At 40.1% G+C, this 25,128-nt stretch overlaps 2 protein-coding genes and 1 non-coding gene across 6 annotated transcripts in view; 1 reads left to right on the top strand and 2 right to left on the bottom strand.

Annotated features, from left to right (window-relative positions):
* Nucleotides 1–8,046, bottom strand: part of bcar3 (BCAR3 adaptor protein, NSP family member) — a 75,683-nt gene extending 67,637 nt beyond the window's left edge. Inside the window, exon 1 of one of the 2 annotated variants that reach the window (XM_058639039.1) lies at nt 7,816–8,046. The gene's annotated coding sequence lies outside the window, so the exon portion shown is untranslated. The remainder of the gene's footprint in view (nt 1–7,815) is intronic. The other variant, XM_058639038.1, reaches the window with a different exon arrangement.
* On the bottom strand, nt 386–458 carry trnam-cau (transfer RNA methionine (anticodon CAU)). The gene has a single exon. It is a non-coding gene; the product is annotated as a tRNA-Met (tRNA).
* Nucleotides 8,047–8,980: 934 nt separating the features above from the next.
* Nucleotides 8,981–24,475, top strand: hps3 (HPS3 biogenesis of lysosomal organelles complex 2 subunit 1). 3 transcript variants are annotated; one of them, XM_058639286.1, is made up of 25 exons: nt 8,981–9,071; nt 10,539–10,714; nt 10,825–10,896; nt 12,197–12,290; nt 12,835–12,908; nt 13,406–13,618; nt 13,742–13,793; nt 13,951–14,033; nt 14,142–14,259; nt 14,486–14,636; nt 14,720–14,802; nt 14,871–15,045; nt 15,777–15,858; nt 16,027–16,184; nt 16,515–16,616; nt 18,197–18,305; nt 19,062–19,318; nt 19,929–20,106; nt 20,204–20,437; nt 20,735–20,932; nt 21,070–21,273; nt 21,843–21,947; nt 22,388–22,594; nt 22,711–22,798; nt 23,479–24,475. In XM_058639286.1, exons 2-25 carry the CDS (start codon nt 10,664–10,666, stop codon nt 23,604–23,606), a joined length of 3,216 nt encoding a protein of 1,071 aa, XP_058495269.1. In that variant the 5' UTR covers nt 8,981–9,071; nt 10,539–10,663; the 3' UTR covers nt 23,607–24,475. The 3 variants fall into 3 exon arrangements, with proteins under 3 accessions (XP_058495269.1, XP_058495268.1, XP_058495270.1); XM_058639285.1 differs by having other exon boundaries at nt 13,739–13,793; XM_058639287.1 differs by lacking the exon at nt 16,515–16,616 and having other exon boundaries at nt 13,739–13,793.
* Nucleotides 24,476–25,128: the final 653 nt, after the last annotated feature.

Here is a 25,128-nt window from a genome sequence, read left to right as displayed (position 1 = left end):
TTGAATGTGAAAGGGGGAATAAAAAGGTGAAATCACCCAAACACCCCTGCTGATTAGTGCCAAACTAAGACAACAGATTCACACACACACACACTGAGTATAATATATAGTATTTTCCAAATGAAAGGCTAGGTTCCCTTCTGACTGCACAGAAGACCAGAACACTGGATATAAAAAAACATGTTACACTTGCATTTAACCCGTCAGTAGTGAACACACACCCACGAACCAGGCGCAGCACTTCTCTGTGGCCGGGGAGCAGTGGGGGTAGGATACATTTCTCAGTGGAACACCCGCTCGCGACCTTTCCTGTGATTTGACCCGGAAACCCGCCTATTATAAGCCAAATTCCCCTCCACTTTGTTCAGTTGCTGCGTAAAACGACTGCCCCGTGTGAGGCTCGAACTCACGACCTTCAGATTATGAGACTGACGCGCTGCCTGCTGCGCCAACGAGGCCAGTCTAGAGGAGAAAGCAATTCAATTTTCAATCGAGTACCAAGTATTTCCCCTAAGTGTGAACATTGTGTTATTATTATCATTATATAAGAGGTATAAGTGTCATATAAACAGAGCAAAGAGTTCTCTCAAAGACCCACTTTAAATCACAAACCATGTGCACTGCCGGTAAATAATTATGGAGCACAAAAGTATATATTCTATATTGCTGATCCATACGCATCAGGTCACATTTTAATTCATTCACACTACACTGATCCAAATGGTTCCCGGCCACAAAAAATCTTTGTACTTCTCTTCAAAACTCAAAATAAAATAGATAGTTCAACTGAGACAGAAAACCTGCATCATAGATCATTGACGTTCTTCTGAAATGCTGACACTCAAAATCTCAGGGGAAAAAATAAAATAAATCTGATTTATATGGAAATGCTGCTGTTCCAGATCAATGGTGATCCAATTTGTATCGATGAGAATAATAACTGGTTTGAGCACCTGAGTGTTAACGTCATAGTTTGTCAACGTTACCGTGTTCACTGTATGTTGTGATGCACGAGTGGATGTGCATGTACTGTATGTGTGTGGGAACATGTCATTGGAAAAGATGGGACAATGAAAACCCTGTCATGGAAAAAAGACACACACACACACACCCACCTAATCAAGCTAAGTGATGTCACAGGGATGTACATGATGTCACTGACTGTCATCAAAGGTTGTTGGACCCCACAACACACACTCGCACGTGCACACACACTTTCAATCACATCAATCTAATCTATGAGTGTGTCCTCATGTAGATGAGGAGTCACTCATGCAGTATATGGACTCCTGTCAGCATCTAACACCATCTTCAGCTTAACCTTACGGAGAAACAGAGGTCATTCAGCAGAGGGAACGACCTCCCTGCTCCACAATGAGCTCATACACAGTTCATACACAGTACCAGGCATCGGAGGGACCATTCTTTGCCTCCCTATATGTTACTGGTGTTAGCATGTTCAATTGTTTGCAGTGTTTTCTACTTAACCTCACCGGCTACAGCTGCTGGTCTGACCACTGTGATGGTTCTCAATTGAAATGCATTATTTTTTTGAACTGCACAAGATGTTCTTACACGAGAACATTTTACATAAACATAATTTCACAGATATCATACATGTGCCTCCCCTTCCATCCTGCTGTTTATTCGACAGATTACACTCAGATGATTCAACAGCCAAATCAACCAGTCTGGGGAAAACATGGATGGAGACATCAACCGTTTCTGTCTCCAAATAAAACTTTACAAACTAAAAAAAACCTTTGAGTACTCTATTGCAATTGTTTGATGCCAGCATGTGCCAAATTGCCTGTTTCACTTTCACTGATTTAAGAGGATATCACAGCTGGAAATGGATCTAAGCAACAGTGGCCTCCTTATAATTAACCTCAAAATGTGCTACCGAGTCTCACAGCTTTGATGACTGTGGTTAATTGAGAAGCTCGTGCGGCACGAGTTGACTACACCCCCCGTCTGTGTCAGTGCATCTCTCAGCCAGATGATCCTCGTAACGACTGAACAGCTGTGTGTCATTTCACAGTGTTGAGGCTTTTCCCTTGGATTATGGGCAGGTTATCTTGTAAATTGTCAAAGAAAAGGCTCCACATGGCTGTTTGGAAACTACTGAAGGATCACAGAACCTTTCCAGACAAACACTTCACGAAAACACGAAGCTGTAGTGTAAGTTCAGGCAGGAACATGACTCTGTTACATGAATCACATCAATCATAGTGTGATTCACATATGTTCATGCCCTCACCTGCATGTGCACTGTCACTTCATGGGCCGTCCACCCTGTGATCAGCTGTTGATCATGTAACGCACATACTGTAACTTGTTGTTGCTGTCTTATTAAATTTGTTGTCTCTTTGCGCCTTAGTTCTCTTGCTCTGCTGTCATGCCAAGTGGCAAACAGTCCTGACTTCCCCCCCGGGAATCTGAACTTCTGTTTTGAAGATTTGCTATCTGCCTGGCAACATGTTGACATTGTGCAAGCAGAAGTTCACAGCCGTTACCTGCAATCAAGCTCATTGGAGCTCTTTGTGCCATAGGTTATCGTCTATTCTCCTCTAAATGGGAACATCATTTACAAAACTGACATCATGGGCTACTGAAGAAGACCTGAAACTAGTAATTGAAACCATTAACTCCTCAGGGAAATGTTTACTCTCTCATCTTCTGCCACTTTATCTTCCACATGAGGGTGCCAATCAGCTGACACAGGGCGAAAAGCGGGGGTATACACCCTGGACAGGTCGCCAGTCCATCACAGGGTCACATGGAGACAAACAACCATCCTCTCCAATTTGCCTAATCCCCATCTCTGCATGTTTTTGGAGTGTGGGAGGAAACTGGAGAACCCGGAGAAAACCCATGCACACACAGGGAGAACATGCAGGATGATTGGCTACAGGAAGATGCCAGAACACTACGTCTTTTTTTTTACATACAGTCTCTTCTTGTTCGCTGCCAAGTCTTCACAGTCTCATCAGATCCATGAGTCTTCATCCTTTATCGGTCTTCATGGGTTTTCCTAGTCACTGCTCAGAAGCAGCAGATGTCCAAAAGCGCCAAAGACCTTCGTCAGCACATTCTTATGTTTTGACGTACAGTATCTCTCCTGATTGAGTAGAATTTGAAGACCTGGGAGAAGTTTAATGGAGTAAGAGAATACAAGTCACAAGTTCTTTGGGAAGGTCTGATTTCCTTTTTCTGGATTAAAAACAAACACTGGCTGTCCTCAAAGACGAGGAGAACTCAGTGGGGATGCCGTCCTATCTCATCTTAACTCATGGGGAATTCAGGCATTTTAGTATTTGTTTACAGTGGAAGAATAATTCTGCATGCATTCCCAATAGGTCTGACAGTAAGGTAGTAAGTGCAGAAGAGGTCAGCACTCAAGGGCACAAGAGTTTACCCAGCAGACCCAGAGAACAAGTTCACTATCAAGAAAGTGAAGCTATACAGTGTCCCTTGAGAATTCTTCTTCCTGTCCAATACAATCCAGCCAGCATCCCCTCTCCTCTCCCTGTTGGTTTGACCTCAGCTTTTTCCCATGGCCACATTTCTCTAGAGACTTGTCACAGCATCCATTTCATTATAGAATATAAATAGAGCCGTCCCAGCATCCTACTTAGTGAATGATCTAGACAGGCTAGCTGGCTGTTTGACGGATACTCTCCAAATACCGAAGTCGCTACGGCAAACAACAAGGTCCAGAATAAAGCCTCCACTGAGAAGACCGCATTAGAGCACAGCTTCTGTTTTTCTCAGTCACTCTCTAATGTCTGTATGGGCTGCCTTTTATAGTCCAAGGGCATCCATTTTGACAATCACATTAGACTGACACAATCCAACCAATTGAATTAAGCTCCAAAAATAACATCCGCGTGACCACCAAGCCAATTCCAGTTCTTGGTACTGAGGGAGGCAGAACAAGGTTTGGTTGTTTCAAATGATGGACGCCACACGGCAAGAACAAGTGAGACAAGTGTCACCAAGTTAGCAAGTATGCGAGGCAACTCCAATCAACAAGGCAGAGAAGGTTGATTTGCCCAGAACGAGCGCAATTAGCAAACAAATGTGGAAAATAACAATCCAGTGCACCTGGAAATGAAGTAAGCGACTGTCACGAGGCGCCAGCTCTGTTAGTGTTTTTGTCTTGCTTAGTTCAGTTTCTGTGTTAGTTTAGGTTTAAAGTCACGTTAAGTTCATGTCACTTTTGGTGTGGGTCTGATTTTCACTTCCCCTTTTATTTTGGTAAACGTTCATGTCTTCCTGTCGCGTGATTTCTTCAGTTGTCTTGACACATCTCCCCTAATTCCCTCATGCACTTCATCTGGTGATCCTTAAGTAATCACTCGCACCTGCCCTTGATTCCCTCTTCCCTATATAGTGTCCCCAGTTCCTTTGTCATTTGCCTCTGCGTCGTTTATGCTTTCAAGAGAACACGTCAGAGTCCAAGCCTGTTTTGCCTTTTGTTTGTAAGCTCAAGTGCCAAGTCTAGTCTAGTTTTTTCTTCTGTGAAGAAGCAATTTTGATTGTGTCAAGTATAGTCTAGTTTAGTTTCTCCTTCTACGATTTTGATTTTGCCTGTTTTCTCAAGAGGAAAACAAAGACTCTTGAATCATTCATCGTGCCTCCTATCTCGTGCATTTGGGTCCAAGCAGTGTATTCTCCGTCCCTAACAGCGACGCCATTCAGTCCATTTAAAACCTGGTTTCAACATCCGTCCTCATCCGATTACGTGCAAATTGCTCTAAGTACAGATCTGAATGCTCTCAATCCATCAGATCAGATCAGATCACAGAAACCACATATAAAGGCAGCTTTGAGGACACATCTGTCCAAACCCGGAGCTCCATGAACACAGTCCATCCTCAGGACACCGCCTCGTTAGTTGTCAGTTGTTTGTTTTTTTACACTAATTTTAATTTATTTGTAGCCATCAAGGCCATATTAACACTGATTGCCATATGATTTCATTTTTCTGATGATTAAATTCTAGTTTCATGTTACAGCAATGTGAGTAGTGCTTTGTTTCACTCAGTTGTTCACGTAGTTTTGTTCTAGTGGACAGACATGGCTTGGTGTGGGGAAACCAGATCTGATCTCATGTGGTCAAAGGAGGAGACACAGGTGCGAACAGTCATTCTTAAGCCTTTTAAACTGTATTGTACATGATACAATAGGAGAGATGACATGTATGCACAAGCCTCTTGCATGAGGACAAATATGTTTAAACCATTGACTTTTGATTTCAAAATGTAAAAAAGTAAGGGCGTAAAAAAAAGTAAAGCTTAATCCTGTACATCTGGCTGGTGGCTAATGGTTATTTTATAGTGTAAAATAAGGTGAAAAGTAATGACTGATTACGACTCGTGATTGGTTGGGCGGTGTAACTGTGGGACCTCCATACAATTGCTCCACTCAGTGACCACTTCTGTGGATTTTCTGGCTCCAAATTGTATCACCATTGCAACATGGTACCACCCATATTTCAGGTATTTTGGTTGTATGGTTCTACAGTTGCAGGAGTGGAGATATGTAATTGATCCTCATTCACAATCTATGGTTCAAACTAATAGGTTGAAGACTATATCATCCTGATTATTTCTATTAAAGGCATGTGGTCTGTCATTGAAATGCACTGATCTAGTATACTAGGTTGGTGCTGATGCCAACACTGACATAAAACTGATTGGGTCTCAACCACAATGTGAACAGTCTATAGCATATTATCAATATCTGAACAATATTAAAGCAAGGAAATTGTAAAAAATCGGACTCAAAACTTGAGCATTAAGACAAAGTCAGGACGATCACAGATTATTATGAGATGTTCCCTGACCCCTGCTGAACTATTCCAGAGGTGTGAAAATAAACACTTGACAGAGGTGGAATATACTTTTCCCCTCCGTGTGGCTGTGTGCTTGCCTTCAGAACATGTCTGAAGCTGCCTGAGTGTGTTCACCTGCAGGTTACACTAACTGCAGAAGCAGCTGAAATGTCACAGGAGCATATTTTAGTGAAGATCAGATGAGACCATGTGAATAACTGTGACAAATTTGCCTTCGCCCTCCTCTTGAAACAACTTCTTCACACATTTGCCCTCCTTTCACTGTCAATCCACTCTTCCTCGCTGCTCATATTCTTTCACAGTCTTAGATATCACTGCCCTATCTCTTACCATTGTCTCTCCAAACTCATCGTCTGCATGTTTATGCATCTCTTTTCACGAGTGGGAGATAGGGTTGCGTGGCATTCAGACAACAAGCCATATGAGATATCACTAAATACTGCGATGATGATATGACTCTCGTGAATAAACAAATTCTGCAGTTTTACATGGCGCATTGATCTTTTGCGATACGTATATTGCGCATGCTATTGTGTAAGTTAAACCTAAAATTGTCAACTTTATGACACATCTCTCAGACACATACAGACAGGTGCAAGTCAAGCGTGGCTGGGCATGCAGCAAAGTATCAAGCAGCAGCAGCAGCAAACATCTCATTTGTGTGAAATGTTAGATGACTTTCCCTGGTGGTTCTGTGCAGCAGGCAGAGGAGCCATTATCACACTGCACCACACTTTTCATTTTTGGTTTGGATCTTTGCCTCCAGACAGGATGCATTTCATGTAAAAAAGAAAAAAGAAAAAAAAGAATGGACCCCTGCTTCATTGGGTATGTAAATAATTTAAAGACATCTCAAATTTTTCTACTGTATCTTGTGCAGTATTTCTATATTTGTATGGAAGTGTAGCTTAACTTAACCATACAAAAGCTGCACTTTTATTTTAAAGAAAGTCACAAGATTTATTTCCTTCTAAAACTGTTTTTGTCATTCATCCACGCTCCTGTCACAATCTCCAAAAATGTTTTCAGGAGTTTAGAGCCAATATTTCCATTTACTGCCCTACTCATCAACCACTAATTACTCCAATGAAATATAACCCATTTATTTGTCTTAAAATCATGCAGGTGGGTGTAAAATGTGCATTGCAATGAAACTGAGTTTTTCCACTGTTTGTAACCCTATCAATGCCTAAGTAACGTGTAGTGATTTCCTTAAAATAACATTTCTTCAATGAATTTGAGACAAAACAATATGTGGTTTGACGACAACAGATTCAAGATAGAAGATGAGAGAGAGACAAGGGAGGTATAATTTGCATGACTCAGCTGAGTAAAGACATTCCTCAGAGGAGCTGCATGACTTGCACACACTGTATTTTTCTGTCAGCTCTCTAAAACAAAGAGGGATACTCATTTTCTCCCGCTTATCACTTAATAATACAATAATAAAACAATAACTGCTAGTCCTGTAATGCCATGCTGAATTATGTCAAGCAGGACTCAGAGATGACTGGTATACAGTATGAAATGAAAGAGTTCAAATGATGCATTAACTTACATAATTATTTATTAATAAAAAGATGTATTAACTACATATTAAACACGTCAGTGTTTGCCAAATGAACTAACCTTTGGCTGAAACCCATAAATAAACTTCACGTTTCTGTGCACAAACCCAGCCACGCTGAGACAACGACCTGCTTTGCCAATTAACCGATTACATGTTAACTTCTACTTGAAAAACAAAGATTTTGGAATCATCTGTGCAACATATTCCCATGAGGTCCCTTTAGTTTTAGTTTAATTTCAACTTTTTTTCTCTGTCTGATTTTAAATTGGCTGCAAAATGATGTTCAAATATGAGAATGTCACTGCAGCCAACATGGAAATGAATCACAAAAGCACTACATTGCCTGCATTTTCCATCATTATTGTAGTAAGCATGTCATATTTACCTTGGTGGGTTGCAGAGTGACTGGTGCACACACACTGTATGCACTATTAGCTGTGGATAAAAGGTAGAGTTGATTATAGTCGGTTTTCCTCTTATCCTCTTCTCTTCTCCTCTTCTAGGCAAGTCCTGCTGGTACTGCACCACCGTCTCACTCTGCGAATGACATATTATTAAGTTCAGCTCTGCTGTCGACACCTCAGCTGAGCTCTGCAGGAGGATACAAGCCCAGTGTACCTGTCAGCACCAGGAGAGAGGGGGAGAGAGAGAGTGAGAGAGAGAGAGGGAGAGAGAACCTGCTCTGCGTCAATCTCAAGTATGAATATCTAAATAAATCATGGTACATATAACATAAATTATTTGGAGATCGCCACTGTGGTTCCTCTTCATACAGTACTAGACATTCAAAAAAAAATCTAAAAAAATTTAAAATCACAGGAGTAATTGAACCATAATAGTTTGCTGTCAAGACTTTATCAGTATCTCCTGAAGCGTCAAAATGTCTGCTGTGAAAATGGCAGATGGATTAATGGATGATGACTTACCAATAAAATACGTGTAAAGAGTGAAATCACTTCCACACCAAGTTCCTGGGAACAAAACCTGCACCAGAGGTGACTCCACATAGAATAATGGCCATGAATGAAGCAGTAAACAAATGCTCTGACATATTTTAGTGTGTTTTCCTATATATTTCCCCTCTCTACTTTCAAACTCTCTAATTTGCAAACACGTTATGTTCACGCTGTCGCGAATACAGGATCATTTCTCTCTCTTGTCAGCTTCTGCCCCCTTGTGGTTAGTCTAAGTTACTGCAGCAACTGCATGTAAAGTTACAGTGCCATACTGTTTATATATTTTTGTGACGTCAAATAAATCAAATCGAAAGGCTTTTTGTTCAATAACAGGACATTTATTGTGATTGTGGCTATAAAGCTCACACAAGACATTGTCTTCAACTTTGAAATTAAAGGCACACATTTAGATTTAAGTGGATACAAATAATTTTGGAAATTTAAATTAACCTTGATAAAATAACGAGAAAAAAACAAAAAACACATAATTCAAACAGAACATAAATGTCACAACAGAGGAAGATCCGCCCTTTATTTTCTTTTCAAAACAAGCAGGGGCACGAGCCAATCAGAACCCAGAGGAGGCGGGCACTCTGTTGTTGTCTTGCACTTCCTGTGTGGCGGCGTGAAATCGATTAAAGTGCAGTAGCGGAAAAGTGGAGGAGGAAGAGCAGAGACAGCGACGGTAAAGAAGCTATTTCGTTTATATTATAACCTTCAGTGTGTGTGACAACTTTGACGCTTCGCTAGTGATTATTAGGGCGCGAGTAAAGCGAAAATGAACCATGTCAATGTGAGCTGAAGGGAAACAAACCGCCGGAGCTGCTGCTGCTGCTGCTGCTCACAAGACTGTGTGACATGTGATATCGATTAGTGAAACTCTGCTTAGTGCAGAGATGCAGAAAATAGCATTCAGTTTATACAGATATACATTACTTTGACTGGTTGTCCTTTTGCTGCACACGTGCTGAGCTTATTTAGTGCATCATTTTGACAGTTTGGTTTTAAAGTCTCTCAATCTTGAGTTTGGTGAATATTTAACAATTTATTGACTAACAGGATGCAGAGAAATGTTCATTGTTTCATGAAAATTACCAGTACATCATAGTGAGGCCATTAGGACTGCAACGATAATTCGATGAATCGATTACTAAATGAATTGGCAACTACAGTATTTTTATAATCAATGGATCGGTTGTTTTAAAGGGTTTTAAAACAAGCTTTTCAGCTTCTTGAATATTCATATTTTCTGGTTTCTTTGTGCCATACAACACAGAAATCATTAAAACTGAATGATTTAGGTGTGTTGACAAAACAAGACATTTGAGAACATCATCATTTTTGAGTTTGGTAAACACCGATCAACATTTTCTGACACTTTATGAACCAAACACGTACTCGGTTAGTCGAGGAAATAATCGAGAGATTAATCAATGACAAAAATAGTTGTTATTTGCAGCCCTAGTAGCCATGGAGACGGGGAAAACAGCAAAGGTCAAGCCTCTGAAAATACAAACAAGATCTTGTCTTGTTGTTATTATTATTAGGCATACACACACATACACAATGAATGCCTGATATATCACCAGAATTAAATCACAATATTATACAACACACAGACAAACATTCCAAATGGAAACAAAACATTTATCCTGAAAACTACACACAAGATCTAACTTGATTTATGGTGTAAATACAACTTCTGTGAGATGGAAACTGCCTTTGCACAATCAAAGTTTGTGAAATACTTTTTTTTTCACATTACGTGAACTGGGACGTCTCTTACATGTAAAATATCAATAAGTCAGTGCCACATACAGCATGATATGTAAACATATTATAAGAAAAATGTCTGGAATGTACAAGATGATTCTCCAGTGTTTCCAAAATTAAAACAAATATTGACTTTCTGTGAACTTACAGTACATATACAAATCAATCCACTGAGCCACTTTACTATGCAGTACATAGATCAAAAACAAAAAATTAAACTAAATCTCGTGTCAATGGAGAGCGCATCCTCCCTCAAGCACCAACACGATAATAAAATATCACTTCTCTTCTAATGTATTTTCATTTTCGTCACTGGACCACAATAAAATGCTTTTTTTGTCATTTGATTTTCTTTTTTTTTTGTCATTTGATTTGGTAGTTGTCCTGCTGGATGAAACGGAGGAGTTCATGGATTTGTCACATTTGTAGCTAAAGACGCCAGATTAACTGGCTAATGAACATTTACACCTGCGTCTGCTGAAGTGAACGAGAAGGAGACCAAACATGGTGCACGTGTACAACTGCCATCCGTTTGCCTCACAGCAGATAGTGCAGGTCAGTTAAGCCTTCCTGGTTCTTATTTCTATATTTTTTTTTTTGTTGTCATTGTTTGGTTGATCATTCTGCAGCGTTCTTCTTTTTCTGCCGTCTCTCTTGCGGTTCAGGTTGAGCAAGAGCCTGGATTGTTCTGTTGTGGAGGAGGAGCCCTGTTCGTGGTGGCTACCGGAGGATGCAAGGTTACCGCCATGTTTTATTCCATTGATTGCTTTCTATCTTCTGTCTGAGAACGCCCAGGAGCAACCGTCAATCACATTTTTTGTCTGCTAGATGCGATGCATTGTTTAATGCATGCATAGACTAAACACAAGCCATATAAGTAGGTTTGACTTGTGCATTTATGAAGGCTGACATCAACATTAAAAGACAAAGGCATAAAGACGCAACGTACAGATTATTGTGAGGGTTTTTCAGATTCTCTGATTTCTCATCTTCTTAAATGTGCATAATGGATTTTTTTTGCTCCATTTAACAAAGAAACCATAAAAATTGAATAATTTTAGTTTATAGACATCTGAGAACGTCATAATTTTTATGTTTGTGCAACACTGATCAACATTTTTCAATATTTAAGGACCAAACAACTAATTCATTAATAGCAGAGTGTGGTATTTGTCTACATATATACAACAATGGTAATATTTGATGAGTTACAGCACTGATCATTTTATTTGAAAAAGGGAAAAAGGAAAGACAACCATAAGATGTTATGGGTAAGTTCAGGAGGAAGTCATTTTCTCGAAGGTTAAATCCCATAAATTCCACACACTGAAGAGCCCTCGGGCAAGACACCGTGCCGCACTGGCTGTGACGGTTGTGTCTGAATGGGTGTGGATGGATGTGAAAGTTTTTGAAGTCTTATTCTTTGAGGGTTGAGGGGCATATGGTGCCAATCCCAGCTGACACTGGAGTGAAATGACAGCAACCTCTCATTTGAACACCACATCAACCACATCACCAAAAAAACCTCTCCACCCATCACTTTCCTTCCCATGCTGCTCAAACTCTCATCCATGCCTTCATCACATTCAGAATTGATTTGCAATGACATCATCTGTGGCACATCCTTCAAAGTCCTCCAGAACATCCAGAACTTTGCTGCATGCCTTCTCACCTACAGCTTACACTTGCTCCTAATGCAGCAATGAATTCAGTTTAACCTGAGCCACAAAGCCTTACTTCACTGACCTGCTCCACGACCACACCCACCCATTAAGCTTCCATTCATCTGATGCCAACCTTCTCTCAACACCACACTGGACATGGGGTGACAGAGGTTCCTCTATAGCTGCCCCCTCCCTCTGGAAGTCAATACCAGTACAATACAATCATTACAAGCACTTTATCAACAAAATGTTCCATTATTATTAATAGTGTAAAGGGATTTAAGTGGAGATGTCAAGTCCAGATAAGTGTTTTAATATAAATACAGACCATTCACCATCATAACACTGTGTTTGTGTGTTGTTCTGAAAATAGGTGGATGCGTATAATCTGGAGCAGGAAGGCTGTCCACTCATCTGTCGCTTTGGCACCATGGGCACCGTGAAGAGCATCCAGCACAGCAAGATCGGTAACAACATTTGAGTGATTGATCGATTGATTGATTGATTGATTGATAGATTGATATCTTTATTTAAAATTATTAAAAATAGATGAAAATTAATAAACTAATGCAGAAAAAATAAATAATAATAATGATGATGATAAAAATAATAATAATAATAATAATAATAATAAAAAGACAATTTCAATATAGTATCCATTTGACTCGTTCGAAAAGGGATAGCAAGAAGCCCATGCTTGTCAAGTCCTACCCCCATTCTTCACCATTAACAATTGCAAACTAAATAAAAATAAAATAAATGGACAATACAATAAAGGAAAAAAGAAAACTACTCCAACCAAGAAAAACAGAACCAAACAAAAAGAACAAAATGAACAAACGCGATTAACATCTGTGAGACTTACAATCTCCACCTTCCTTTCTGTACATTTCTTCTCTGCCTTTTACTTGTAGTATAAACAATGTGTTCATCCACACATGTATTCGTATACTATTATGTAAGTAAAGTGTTTTATACACTTATCATACTATCTCTTCCTTCCTCACGCAGGTGACTACCTGGTGACCATTGAGGAGAAGAACAGCTCCACCTACCTGAGAGCCTACACTAACTGGAGATACCAGGTACAAGGGCATCATATTTATCACTTTAATGCACTGTCAACAAGGGATTAGAACAAAATATCCACTGCAACATTTAAACTGGGTTTTGTTTGGCTTTTCAATACATTTTTGACTGAACCCATGTAACCAGTAAACTTTAAATAAGTTTTGACCTTTTTTAAAAAAAAATAAAACAAAACACGTACATGTACTGTACAGATGATTTTCATGAACTGATGTTTGGTAATTGAAGCAAAGCCATAAGAGCTTTAAAGGACATGTTATTGTCATCAGGGCACCCTGCAATTGATATCATACGCTTTGTTATTCCACAAATAAAAACTATTTTGTACGAGTTGCGACCTTCCAAATCCCCAAACAACATGAATAAATGATGAAGAAAACATCACAAACATGTCCGTATGGGAATACTCTGTTTGTGTAGCTTTGTAGTTTATTTTCAGTCTACTGCACCTGTTTATATTCCTCTCTGTTCCATGCATTTTTTCAAAATGAAGGCTGAAGAGAAAGCCCGCGTTGGGGTGCGCTTGTTGGGTCACCTGCTGCGCGGCGCATCTGTGCGGGGCGGAGCGCAGATGGAGATCATTGAGATCCCTCTGTCGGAGCGTCCCATTGCTGTGGCGTGTTGCTCTGTGACAGGAGACCTGCTGGTCGGCTGTGAGAACACTCTGATTCTCTTTACTTTGAGGAGACAGAACCAGCAGAGCCTGGTAGGGATCCAGTTGTGAATCTTAGCGTGAACCTTTTTTATTTTAAGACACAAGGAAATGGTATTTCCTTTGCCGTTTAAAGATGTGAGATTAAGATTGTCTTTCTGTGGAAAATGACAGCAGAACCTTCATGGATCCTGGTCCAACAGTCAGCAGAGCGCCAGTCAGAGTCAAGGTAACTTGAGCAAAGTCACGCATAACTCTTTAACTAACCTGTTTGTAATGTTTAGAACCTTACCTTAGTTTTTTCCATTTTTGGCCTCTAAAAATAAAATGACAGAAAAGGATTCCTCCTGTGACTGATATGATCTCACCTTGTTTTCTGCCCAAAGGTCACCAATCAAGTTCGAACCACACCATCCTGGACTTTGAACGTTCAGTAATTTTACATATTCCAAAAATGACACCCAAACAGGTAATTTCCGCCTCTTCTTAATTTCTTTTTGTGATGTTGCCTGCGTCACAGCTGTCAGAGTATATAACCCCCATGACAGAACAGTAGCACCTTTTGTGCACCCTCCAGGTGGCGCTATGTGGAGGGTACTTAGCCGTGCAGGCAGAGCTGGAGGTGCTCGTACTGAAACTGGATGCATCTTCTGAGCCTACATCTCTGGACGAATCATCGGACACCAGTAAAGATGGTAATAACTGACAATACTATTAATGCTGATATACTCATCGTCCCTTTGATTCCTTTTGACAAATAGGAATTAGGTCTTAGAGCGAACAATGAAAATAATGTTCAAGATCTTTGTGTATTTTCATGATTTTCTTCGCTGAGTCGCTGTATCCCCCTTTTGGCATGGTGGACCCTTTGAGATAATCATATGTAGTATGTGTCTCTGTATGTATTTGTCTGTGCACCAGATTATCTAGAAGACCAAGCTGACCTTCTGCTCATACCGAGGCAGCAGGAGTTGCTTGGTGATCAAGCTCGAAACTGTGACATTTCTGTCAGCATCGAAAAGACGGGACTGGAAGACAAAGGACAATACACGCTGTCATATGTTCTTTTCAGGTCTGTGTGGTTTTTTTGAGTTTGGCCTTTAGATATTTCTCCTATTGAGGTCACATTTTAACTGTGTCTTTCCCCTCCTGCAGGCGGTTTACTCCCGAGTTCTTCCAAGGCTGCAGTGTGGAGGACACGCAGCTCCACTCCCTGCAGCTTTACCCACTTTTCACCAGTGAGTGCGACATGCACATGCAGTTATCCATCATATGTTTTATATTATGACTGTAACTCCCTCTCCAGGTAACCAGTCCGTGTCCACGGAAGAACCAGCATGTTTGTTCTGTTTCTTCTCCCTCCCCAATGCCGGATACCTGTACAGTCTGAAAAGTGGAGTGGAGCTGCTCTCGGCCTATCAGTATCCAGAGAGGGTGCAGGAGGCGGTGCTGAGCGACCACCTGCTGCATGTCATAACAAAGTACGTCTGCAGTCTGATCTGATATTGAAACCTGTAAACATTACATAGTATTTAGCAGGAATGGGTTTATACCAACTGATATCCTGAGTTGATTCGGTTCCAACTCACAAGGTTCTAATTTGATTAATTTTTCCGATTCAGTTTGAATTGATATTGTTTTTTGTTTTTTTTTCATAGAATAAATACTGAAAACCTGCAAAATTTGGACCTTTGGTCAAATTTGAACCTTAAAAACCAATTTGAGTCAAAATGTAATGTAATGTAATTAAAAGTAATGACATAGTTGTCCAGCAGAGGGTGCTGTGAGTGCATCTCGTCCTGCATCCATACCCTCTTTGCCCACCAAGAAGACAACAGTGATGTTATGTTGTATGAGGAGAGAGTTGAGGACACAAACAACCTAAACTGTCCTTCAACAATCCCGACACCAAAGCGTCTGATTTGATGAATCAATAATGAATTTATTAAATGAAGATGGATATGAAAATTGAGTTGCTTTTTTCTCTTAACATTTTAAAGTGTAGATGTTCCAACAAAACTCAAGAAATCATGTTAATACCTAACAGCAGATGATAGTTGTCTTAATTCAAATTTGTATATAAGTGGTTACAGTTTGATATGATCTGTCTACTTTTTGAGCTTTTTGATGATCCCTGCTCCTTTTTTTCTTTAGTGTGAAGATTCATGGGTGAAATATTGGGTGTATTTTGATTTCTGCATGTTTGTGGTAGGAATGCGTTGCAGTGTTTCACAGTGCGCTGTGCAGCAGTAGCGGCCAGGACTGAAGACCCGTACATTGATACCACCATGAAGGTAAAGGCCTCACTCTTGACTACTTCTTAAACCTCCTCTGGAGCCTGTTTTAGCTGAAGTTGCTCTTATTAAAGCAGTTGCCATAGTTGTAGTATCATATAACGCTTGTAGTCTTCATATTTCTAAAATAATCACGTTTTCTATGTTGTTTCTGTGTGTTATTTGAAGGCTTGTCCACCCAACAGCCTGCAGGTGTGTGCGCTCAGGATGCAGCTGTTTATCGGCCTGCGCTCGGTGTGCGTCTACGGCCGCCATGTTGTCCTGCTGTCTATGGTCGACACCGAGCCACGAGAGGAGGCCGAACGCAGCACACAGCGCAGGAGTCTGTGAGTCACACACCCAAAAACGACACTCAATCATGAACACACAAATATGACTGTGGTCTTGCATTGATGATAAACCTCTCAGCGTCATCATCATCAGAGATGTCTCAGCGAGTACCAAAACATTTCAGAGGGATTTTTCAGCACTAGTGGTGTGTTTGTACTTGTCCAAAAAACATAAAACCTATCTTTGTGAGGACATATTGTGTGCTTTTTCTGGGTTAAGACCTGGTTTTAGGGTTAGAATTGGGTTTGGGTAATGGTTATGTGCGTGTGTGAGAGTGGGCATATAAACATTTACAAACCTGAGCGTGATGTTATTGTGCATTTTAGCGAGTTGAAAGAACCCTCCATGCTGACTGGTATTTTCCTAGCGGTGGGAATCGACCCTGCCACCACACCGGCTCTGGAGAGCCTCCTGTCACGCCCCTTCCTGTAAGACAAACCCACTCCCCACCCCTTCCTGCCTCTGTTGTCTCTTTTGGTCAAGCTGCAACAACAGGAATTGCTCAAATTAGATTAGATGAGATCACAAGGCTAATCCCCGGATTAGGTTTCAAATTTTGATGCCAGAGAACAAAAGCCACGGAACAAAAGCTGATTTGTTTTTTTTTTTGCATTTGCCACTGGAACCAAAATTGCCGGCTGCAATCTGATAGTGGTTATTATCCTGGGAGTTTTGCTCCATGACAAATTTTGTGGGAAGACATTTCAGGTTTTACATTTCAGGGTCAGTTTAATTCTACAATGCACTCCTCTATTTTTAGAGACACTTTAGTACATTTTTGTTAGAATCACGTACACTCAAAACATGCTGCAACATTTCATTGCATAGTAACAAAAGGAAAAGGCTAAAGGGCCAAAGGGTTTGCATCAAACTAAATGAAGCACCCATCGTATGTACAACTTTGATAAAGTCTATGCAGTTGAAAAGTTTTTCTGTTTGAATTCATTTTCTCTGACTTTGCAGCTTACTTTAAAAGTGACAACACTTCACGTTCTAGTCCCAAAACTGTGCTGAGCCCACCCTGACATTTCTAACTGCCCACAGTGTGTGTGTGTGTATGATTTGACTCACAAACTAATCATGTTTGAACTGAAATGAAAAGGAGCTGAATTTTACTCAAGTGAGTTCTCCCAGCTTTAAGAAACTGGCTCCTGGTTTCTTGCATATACACACATGTTTATTAAAATATTTTTATTTTTTATGTTTTTTTTTGTTTTTTTTTTAGTTGTAAAAACTTGTCTTTAAATATTTAAACAAAACACCTAATAAAATGGCAAGAGTGGCTCCTGGTGAGGTTATCTGCTGCTGTTCAGAGATGGTCCTCCTTGGTTATAAGTGGTTACTCTCCTCTGGAGACAACAACTGGACATTTTCTCATTTTGGACCATCCTCTGCAAACCCTACATATGCTTACATGTGAAAATCCCAGTAGATCAGCAGTTTCTGAAATAGTAAGACCAGTCAGTCTGGCACCAAGAACCCCGCCATGTTCAAAGTCACTTAAACCCTCCTCGTTCTGATGCTCAGATTGAGCATGATGTGACTGTAAACTTGCTTTGATAGAAAGTAGTGACTTAGCTTTTCAGTTTCACTTCCTTCTTTTATGTACTGTACTTATGGCATATAAGTGTGAACATGGTGGTGGACGGTTCTCCTTTCTCTACTGCGTTAGGTGACATCACAGTAGTTCTGCAGTCTCATGACAAATGACATCAGAATGAATCATTTTTCATCTTGGTTTATGGAAACCTGTTGTACTTTATTAATCATGTGTGTATATGTTGTGTGCCCTATGTGTATTTTCCGTGTGCAGTAACAACACAGCCATTTACACTTTAAAAAACGCTTTCTGTACCAGGAAAGAAACACAGGCTGAGCTCATTGACCTCTAACCTGCGCTGTCTAAACATGTTTGATTCTAACATTCCCTCTGTGGAATCAGGCTCACATAAGATGTAATGAATTCCTGATTTTGGAATGACTGTATTTGTCTTGTGACTTCTCTCAGAGGCAGGAGGTGGACGATCTCTTCTCCCAAAGAAACCAGCACGGCAGGACATGGGTGGAACCTGTACGTGGTTGACACCGTCTCACCCCTCACTCTTTATAAAGAGATGGTAACACGTACATTTTTTTTGTACTATATTGAAGAAGATAAAAGTGTGATCCAATGACTGATGAAGATGAACCTTGGTCGAATTTAAAGTGATTTAAGAATCAGTTTGTCTCTGGGCAAGGAGAAGGCACCATCCTAATTAACCCTTAGAACACTTGCTTTTTTCCATTACTATGTTTAAACGTACAGTATATAAAGAGGCTATAAGAATGCTCCTGTTAGTAACTGTTAGCAAAGATGCCAGACACTGTTTACATTCTGGGATTGAGGTCCCGTCTCCCTACGAGTGGGTCTAAAAAGTGCGGCGTTAGTGTTGCAGTTTCAAGCCTCGGACCAAGGCTTGGACCAGGTGTCACTGGTGGGCATGTAACACAAAAAAAAGAATGAAGATGTTTTTTGACTCAGGGAAAACTGAGGTTGGGAAGCACAATTTTTCAAAAATACTACCCCTATTCTAGTAATACAAGGCTAAATGCAAATTGGTGTAGTATTCCTTTAAGACATCTGTGTGTTATGTGTACATAATTGGTTTGATTTGAGCCATGATTTCATGTCAGGGTGTTTTACTATTTTACTTTTGCAGTGGTGGCTACAAGTAAATCAATGTGTGGTCACTGAAAATTGTAAACAGGCAGTGAACTATGCTCTAATCTGTGCTGAGGACACAGCTCAAAAATGTTACCACCTGTGATTGTATCACTCAGGATGGATGTTAAGACCATGGGGGCAAAGAATCTCCTGTGTCTCTATGTTTCAGGTGGAATACAGTCGACAGTATGCAGAAACCAACCCGCAGGCCCAAAGCCTTCAACACCTCCTCAGTGAAGCGCACCTCCTCCTCCGCGCAGCCTTACTGCAAACACCAGGTCAGCAACAGAACGACGACGGCACGTCGTCTCTGCAGGAAGACGCATACCGACAGGATGAGGGTCAGACAGCTGTCCAGACACACAGACAGCAGCTGGAGGAGGCACTCAGGCAGAACTGTGCACAACTGGGAGACTGTTTCAGCAGGTACGTGTACAGCGAAATGAAGCAGGTTTTCTTTCCTTTTCTTTCTTTGCCGTTTTTTTTTTTTGTTTTACAAATAATAGTCTAATCTTTTTAAATCTATAAAATTGAGGAGCAGGGAAAAAGTCACAGCACATCCACCTTCACACAGGCCTATACTAAAACACACTAAAGCTTTACCCTTAAATATAAAGTAAGGTTCCATAAAACCCCTTAAAAGAAACTTATTTTTAACTTTCATGTATAACCCAAATGAAATCACTTTAAATCACCTTGTTTTACCTTATTTATCCCTCTCTTCACTTTTCATTAGGTCTGCAACTAATGATTATTGATTTATCAGTTGATTATTATTATTATGATTAAATGATTTGATTAATAAAGGTTTATTTGTCTCTTCCTGAACCTCAAATATTGTTTTTTGCCCGCAAACCGAAGATGTTCAGTCTAGTATTCACATGTAAGAAGATTAAATCAATGAACTTGGTTTTATTTATAAGAAGAAAAGACTCAAATTGTTCATCATTTACCAATATAGTTGGCAATTACTGAAGTAATAAATCGATGCATCGTTGCATCCCCTTCTTCTCATAAATATGTTTTTTTTGTTAAGGGCGAGTCAGAAGGTCTGTCACCTGGCTTTACCGTACTACAGGATGTCTGGTCTGTCAGTCACAGAGGTCATAGTGAGGAACCGCCCACTTCCCAGCAGCCCTCACTCCTATGGCCTTGGCTTCCTGTTTTACCTGAAGCATTACCTGTTAGAGGAAACGGAGCAGAAGCTCAGTCAGGTACATGATTGTCATGTAGACGCTAGCAACTCATAAAGTGTAACGATTGTAGAAAAAATGAGCTAAAAGTAAAAGGCAAAAAACTTCTCTCTTGCAGGAATCAGCGGATGAGGTCATCGACATTTTCAGCCGATCGAGTCCGTCGGAGCTCCTCAGTGTATGTGCCAGCCCGTCCATGATTAACGTCAGTCCTGCCCGCACGCTCAGAATCTTACAATACCTGGAGGACACGGCTGGCGTTTCTGTGCCTTTGACCATCGCCATGGCAACCATGATGCTGCGTCTCAAAGACCTGCCACAGTACACACAGCTGATGGAGAGGCATGCTGAGGTGAGTTAGAAACAGTGATATTTCTCATGTTTGCATTAAACAGCATTTAATTTGAAATAGATCATTGTGCACTGAATCATCTTATATATATTTATATATATATTTATATGTATATATTTGTATGTATATATATTTATATGTATATTTCATAGAAAAATAATAACTTTTTGTTTTTGCCAGTGATATAATACAGTCTTTGAAAATGTACTGTATTTATTTCTCTTTTTTTTTTTTAACCATTTCTCCAAATTAACATGTAAATAGAGAGCTACACACTGCATGTTTTTGTTTCCTCAGATGCTGCTGGTGTACGGTTTCATTGAGGAGCCGCGGCTGCTGCTTCACGGTGGAGGCGGAGCCCCGCGCACACACGTGCATCCCACAGCACTGATTCGCCAGCTGGCAAAGTCCCAGCCGGGCCTGCTGGTGGCCGGCATGGTGGCTCTTCACGAGAACAACAAAGTTCAGCTGGAACAGGCTGATCACATATTCAAGGTGTGTGTGTTTGTGTATGTCATTGATTTTTTTTTTTCTTTTTCATTTTAATCAGCTGCACAAGAGAAGCTCTGAAAGGAGAGCGTCAGTAAAAACATGATGTGTGTGTGTGTGTGTCTGTGTGTCTGTGTGTATAGGAGCTAGGCTGTGAGAACTGCTTGCAGGTGGATTTCTGGGAGGCGATGCTCATGGCTTCTTCACAAGAAACTGTCATCCAGGAGCTTTTGTTCCGCCTGGCTTCTGTTTACATCGATCGACTCGTGGGCACAAACTCGGAGTCAGGCTCCAGCTTTACTCGCACATCTCAGAGACGCAGGTCCCTGAAGAGCACTGACGACCTGGTACGTTTATTTTTTATTTTATTTCATCTGTTAAAAATGTGGTTACCTGCCAAAACAAATGTGTTATGGTCCGTTCCATTTACGTTGGAGGTCCAAACTTGGAAAGTCGGGGAAAAAACAGTGTAACGTGCATGGATAAAAATGTAACAGTTCTATGTGTACAACTGTCTCAATGGGGAAACAATAAGACAGAAGTGCATTTAAGAGTAAATGTAGGGGAGAGTTTTTTGGACTCAAATGTCACAGTTTGTGATTTGAAATCTTTGGAAATCCGAGTTGAGGAGACATTCCATTTGAAACTCCCGAAAACAAACCAATTCTGTTTTTGACGGCAACTGGAAAGTGCCATAATCACTGTATGTTATGCTGTGTACATGGTCACTGTTCTCTAGATGAATTTTTATTAATTATATATAGTTATTCTGTTAATGTAAAATGTGTCTGGTACAACTAGCAGTCATTGATTTAAAAAAAAAAAAAAAAAAAGAAAAGAGATAGCTGTGGTCGTTGGTTCATAAATAAGTTCTCATTGGTATCGGTCTCCTCATCCACCTTTGTTTGTGCTCCAGATCAACTCGTGCTCCCATTATGGAGCTCTCTACCCGTGGCTCATTGTTCTCTGTCCAGCTCACACTACCAGCTGCCAACACCAGGAGGAGCTATACAAACTACAGGTACTTTTGTCCATGAAGTAACTCACGCTCCCTCACAAAGTCTCTATCATCAACATTAAACATAATGCATATTCACATAAATAACACATAGATCACAACAATACAACTGTATAGATGAACAAACATAACTCCTAAGTGTAAAAATAAGTTTTTTTTTAGGTAGTAGTTACTGTCTTCAGTTTACATGAATGTCTTTAGTTGTTGTTTTGTAATAAGAGTCTCAGGCCAAGGATATCAATCAATATGACACATAAACCTCGTTTGAACCATTATTTAACCTTGAGTACAATTTAGTGGCAGTCAGCTGATTTAAAACTTAAAAAATAAAAATATATGAATTGATCAAACAGAATTTGGTGAAATGGAGTTGGGATGTGTTTTTGGGATGAAAAAAGTTGAATTTGATAATCATTTATATTCCTCTCTCTCTGTGCCTACAGTCTCTCCTGTGTGGTCCTTCTTTGTCCATTGGCTCCGTCCAACCTTTGCTGGAGCGTTTGTCAGAGGAAACCTTATGGGGCTTCAGCCTGCACCTCCTCTGCACCACCAGAAGGGGGCAGTATGACATCAGCATTGAGAAGTTGCTGGACAGATGCCCTCAGGCCATCATAGCCTACGCCAATCACCATTTACAAGACAAAAACATGGTGTCTAAACTTACTCTGCTCTAATTGCGTATCACAGTTTGGTTCATTTTTAAGTTCATGAGCAGTTTCTCTGGAAGTTTCCGTCGTGTCTCACTGCAGTGTCTTATTCTTTGCAGGGGCTGTGGTGGCAGAAGCTTCTCCCGGAGCTTTGTGACAGAACAAGAGCTGCTGGAGAAAACAGCATCCTACTGGCTGCTCTCAAAGGTAAAGTCCAGTCCCTCAAATCTATTCAGACGCCTTTATTTCAGCTTGACTTTACATTATTTATAATGACTGACAATTGAGCTTTTTAACCACTAAAAACTACAATCAGGGCAATAAACACTTGTGTTGAGGTTTTGATTACACATGGTAAAATTATTCTTTAATTCTAGCACATTTTCCGTTGTTAATACACTGACTTTTGTACAAGCCTGTAGGGGGCAGTGTTACTGAACAAACAGGTTGTTTCAGTCAGAAATGTTGCATTCAACCACTAAAACCATTTTTTCTGTGTTTTTTTTTTTTTTGCAAAACAGTAAATTTGAAAATTCATGGATTACAATAATAATTGTATTTTATCATTAAAAACATCATTTTGGATAAAGAACTGGTGTATTAACCATTACAGAAACATAATAACATGATTTTGATAATTACCAATGCAGTTAATTTAGGGCAGCTGTGGCTTTGGGTGGTGGTCTAATATATTTATTAGTATATAATTAGATATATAAGTATAAGATTAACACAAATAATCTAAGTAATAAATACGTCTTTGAATTGAAATGTGTTGTCATCTGAAGTTGCATCACTTTCCTCATTTACTTGAGGAAATGCAAAATAATAATAATGGTAAGCAGCAATGATATTCTGGAACCTGTTTATGGTTTACATGCCAACAGAGACGCTGGTGGTGGTCGCCACGGAGACGAGCCCTGCACAGTTCCTGGAACTCATACCAGACGATGGCACGGCGTCGTACTTCCTGCCTCACCTGTTGACATGTACCCAGAGACATTTGTTGGCCTGAGACACACACACGTACACACACACACACACACACACACACACACACACGTACAGCAGTCTTTGAAGGACACTCAGAGACACAATAATGCCCATTCCCTGGCCCCTCTTCCTAACCCTAACTATCACAACTCAATGCCTAACCTTTTAAGATGTGAGGACCAGCCCAAAATGTCCTCACAAAGCGAGGTTTGAATCAAAACTTGTCTACAAACACATACACAGACACACAAAGACAAAATGTGTCAACGCGTGCGAGCGGAGCTCCAGTGTTTTTGCTTTAATTGATCCGTGAGAGTTGTCAAGGGTGATTCAGCGGCCACAACACGGTCCTGAAGCGAAGCATCTCATTTACAAAGAGAGGAAACACATCAATATTAGTATTAATTAAGATGACGTGAGCACAAGGCTGTCAGTGGTTCACAGTTACAGGAAAACAACGATGCAGATTTTTGCCAGATTTTGGCGACTTTATGACGAATTGGGCAAACCGAGACGCTGCCACAACAGAACAGAACGATGCCCACCGACCGCCGTGGAGGTCTGGAAGAGGACAGACCACAAAGATGAATGAATCCAGTAGAATTTCAGAAGATTGCAGAATATTAAAGGAGCATAATTGTTCATCTAAAGAAGGAAAAAAAAAAATCTACTGTAATACAAGTGTGCACCATTCCAGGAATTCCCAGAGATTGTGTTAAAAGGAGTTGTGATTGAGTTTTCAGATATTTATCTCTTTAAAGAAAATGTCTGGTTTCTGTATTTAAAATAATATTAGGTGTTACAGAGAGATGAAAAAACTATCATTACAATTTGCTTTTATATTTATTTTATTGTGAATTGGACATCAATAAACCGCGGTCTTTTAACGTGTTGTTGTGTTACAGTTTATCACGTCGATCACCTTCACAAAGACCTTGTGATTATTTCACAGAGAGATGAGATCTGAACAGATACCAGTCATTTTTGTCAAGTGAATGTGAGATGAAATCATTCTGCTGTACCAGCGAAATATTTCTCTCTCATGTCTCTCTCTTTTTAAAAATGTAAAAATACGTTTTAAATATGTTCTCAAGATGAGCTGGTTAAGGAATGGTTATTGTGTTACGAGTTAATGTGCTGTTCAGTGCCATTGTGCTGTTCAGAAGAACAAAGGCGTCTTGTGTTGCTGCTCCTGTTCTTTGACAGAATTGACAACCGATTTTTTCCGTGTGTGTCCGTCTTGTTGCGTCACCACCAGCACAAAATGTGACTTGAAATAATCTCTGGTGCATTTGCTACTAAAAAAAAACACAATCAGATTTTAATAATAATTTTAAGATTAAAGGCGACTGAATTGGTCTGCATTTGAGATATTATTTCAGGTCTGAATTTATGATCATCATTATTTTCAGGTCTGAAGTAAGGATTTTTTTTTCCCCTGGGTCTGAATTTATGAGGGTTTTTTTTGGTCTGAATTTGAGATTTCTTTTCAGGTCTGAATTCATGATTTGCTTTTTTCTGCTCTCAATGTCCGGGGTTTTTGT

The sequence above is a fragment of the Solea solea genome, chromosome 9, assembly GCF_958295425.1.
Source record: "Solea solea chromosome 9, fSolSol10.1, whole genome shotgun sequence".
NCBI lineage: Eukaryota > Metazoa > Chordata > Actinopteri > Pleuronectiformes > Soleidae > Solea > Solea solea.
The sequence above is the reverse complement of the archived record's forward strand: the minus strand, read 5'-3'. Positions and strand labels throughout refer to the sequence as shown.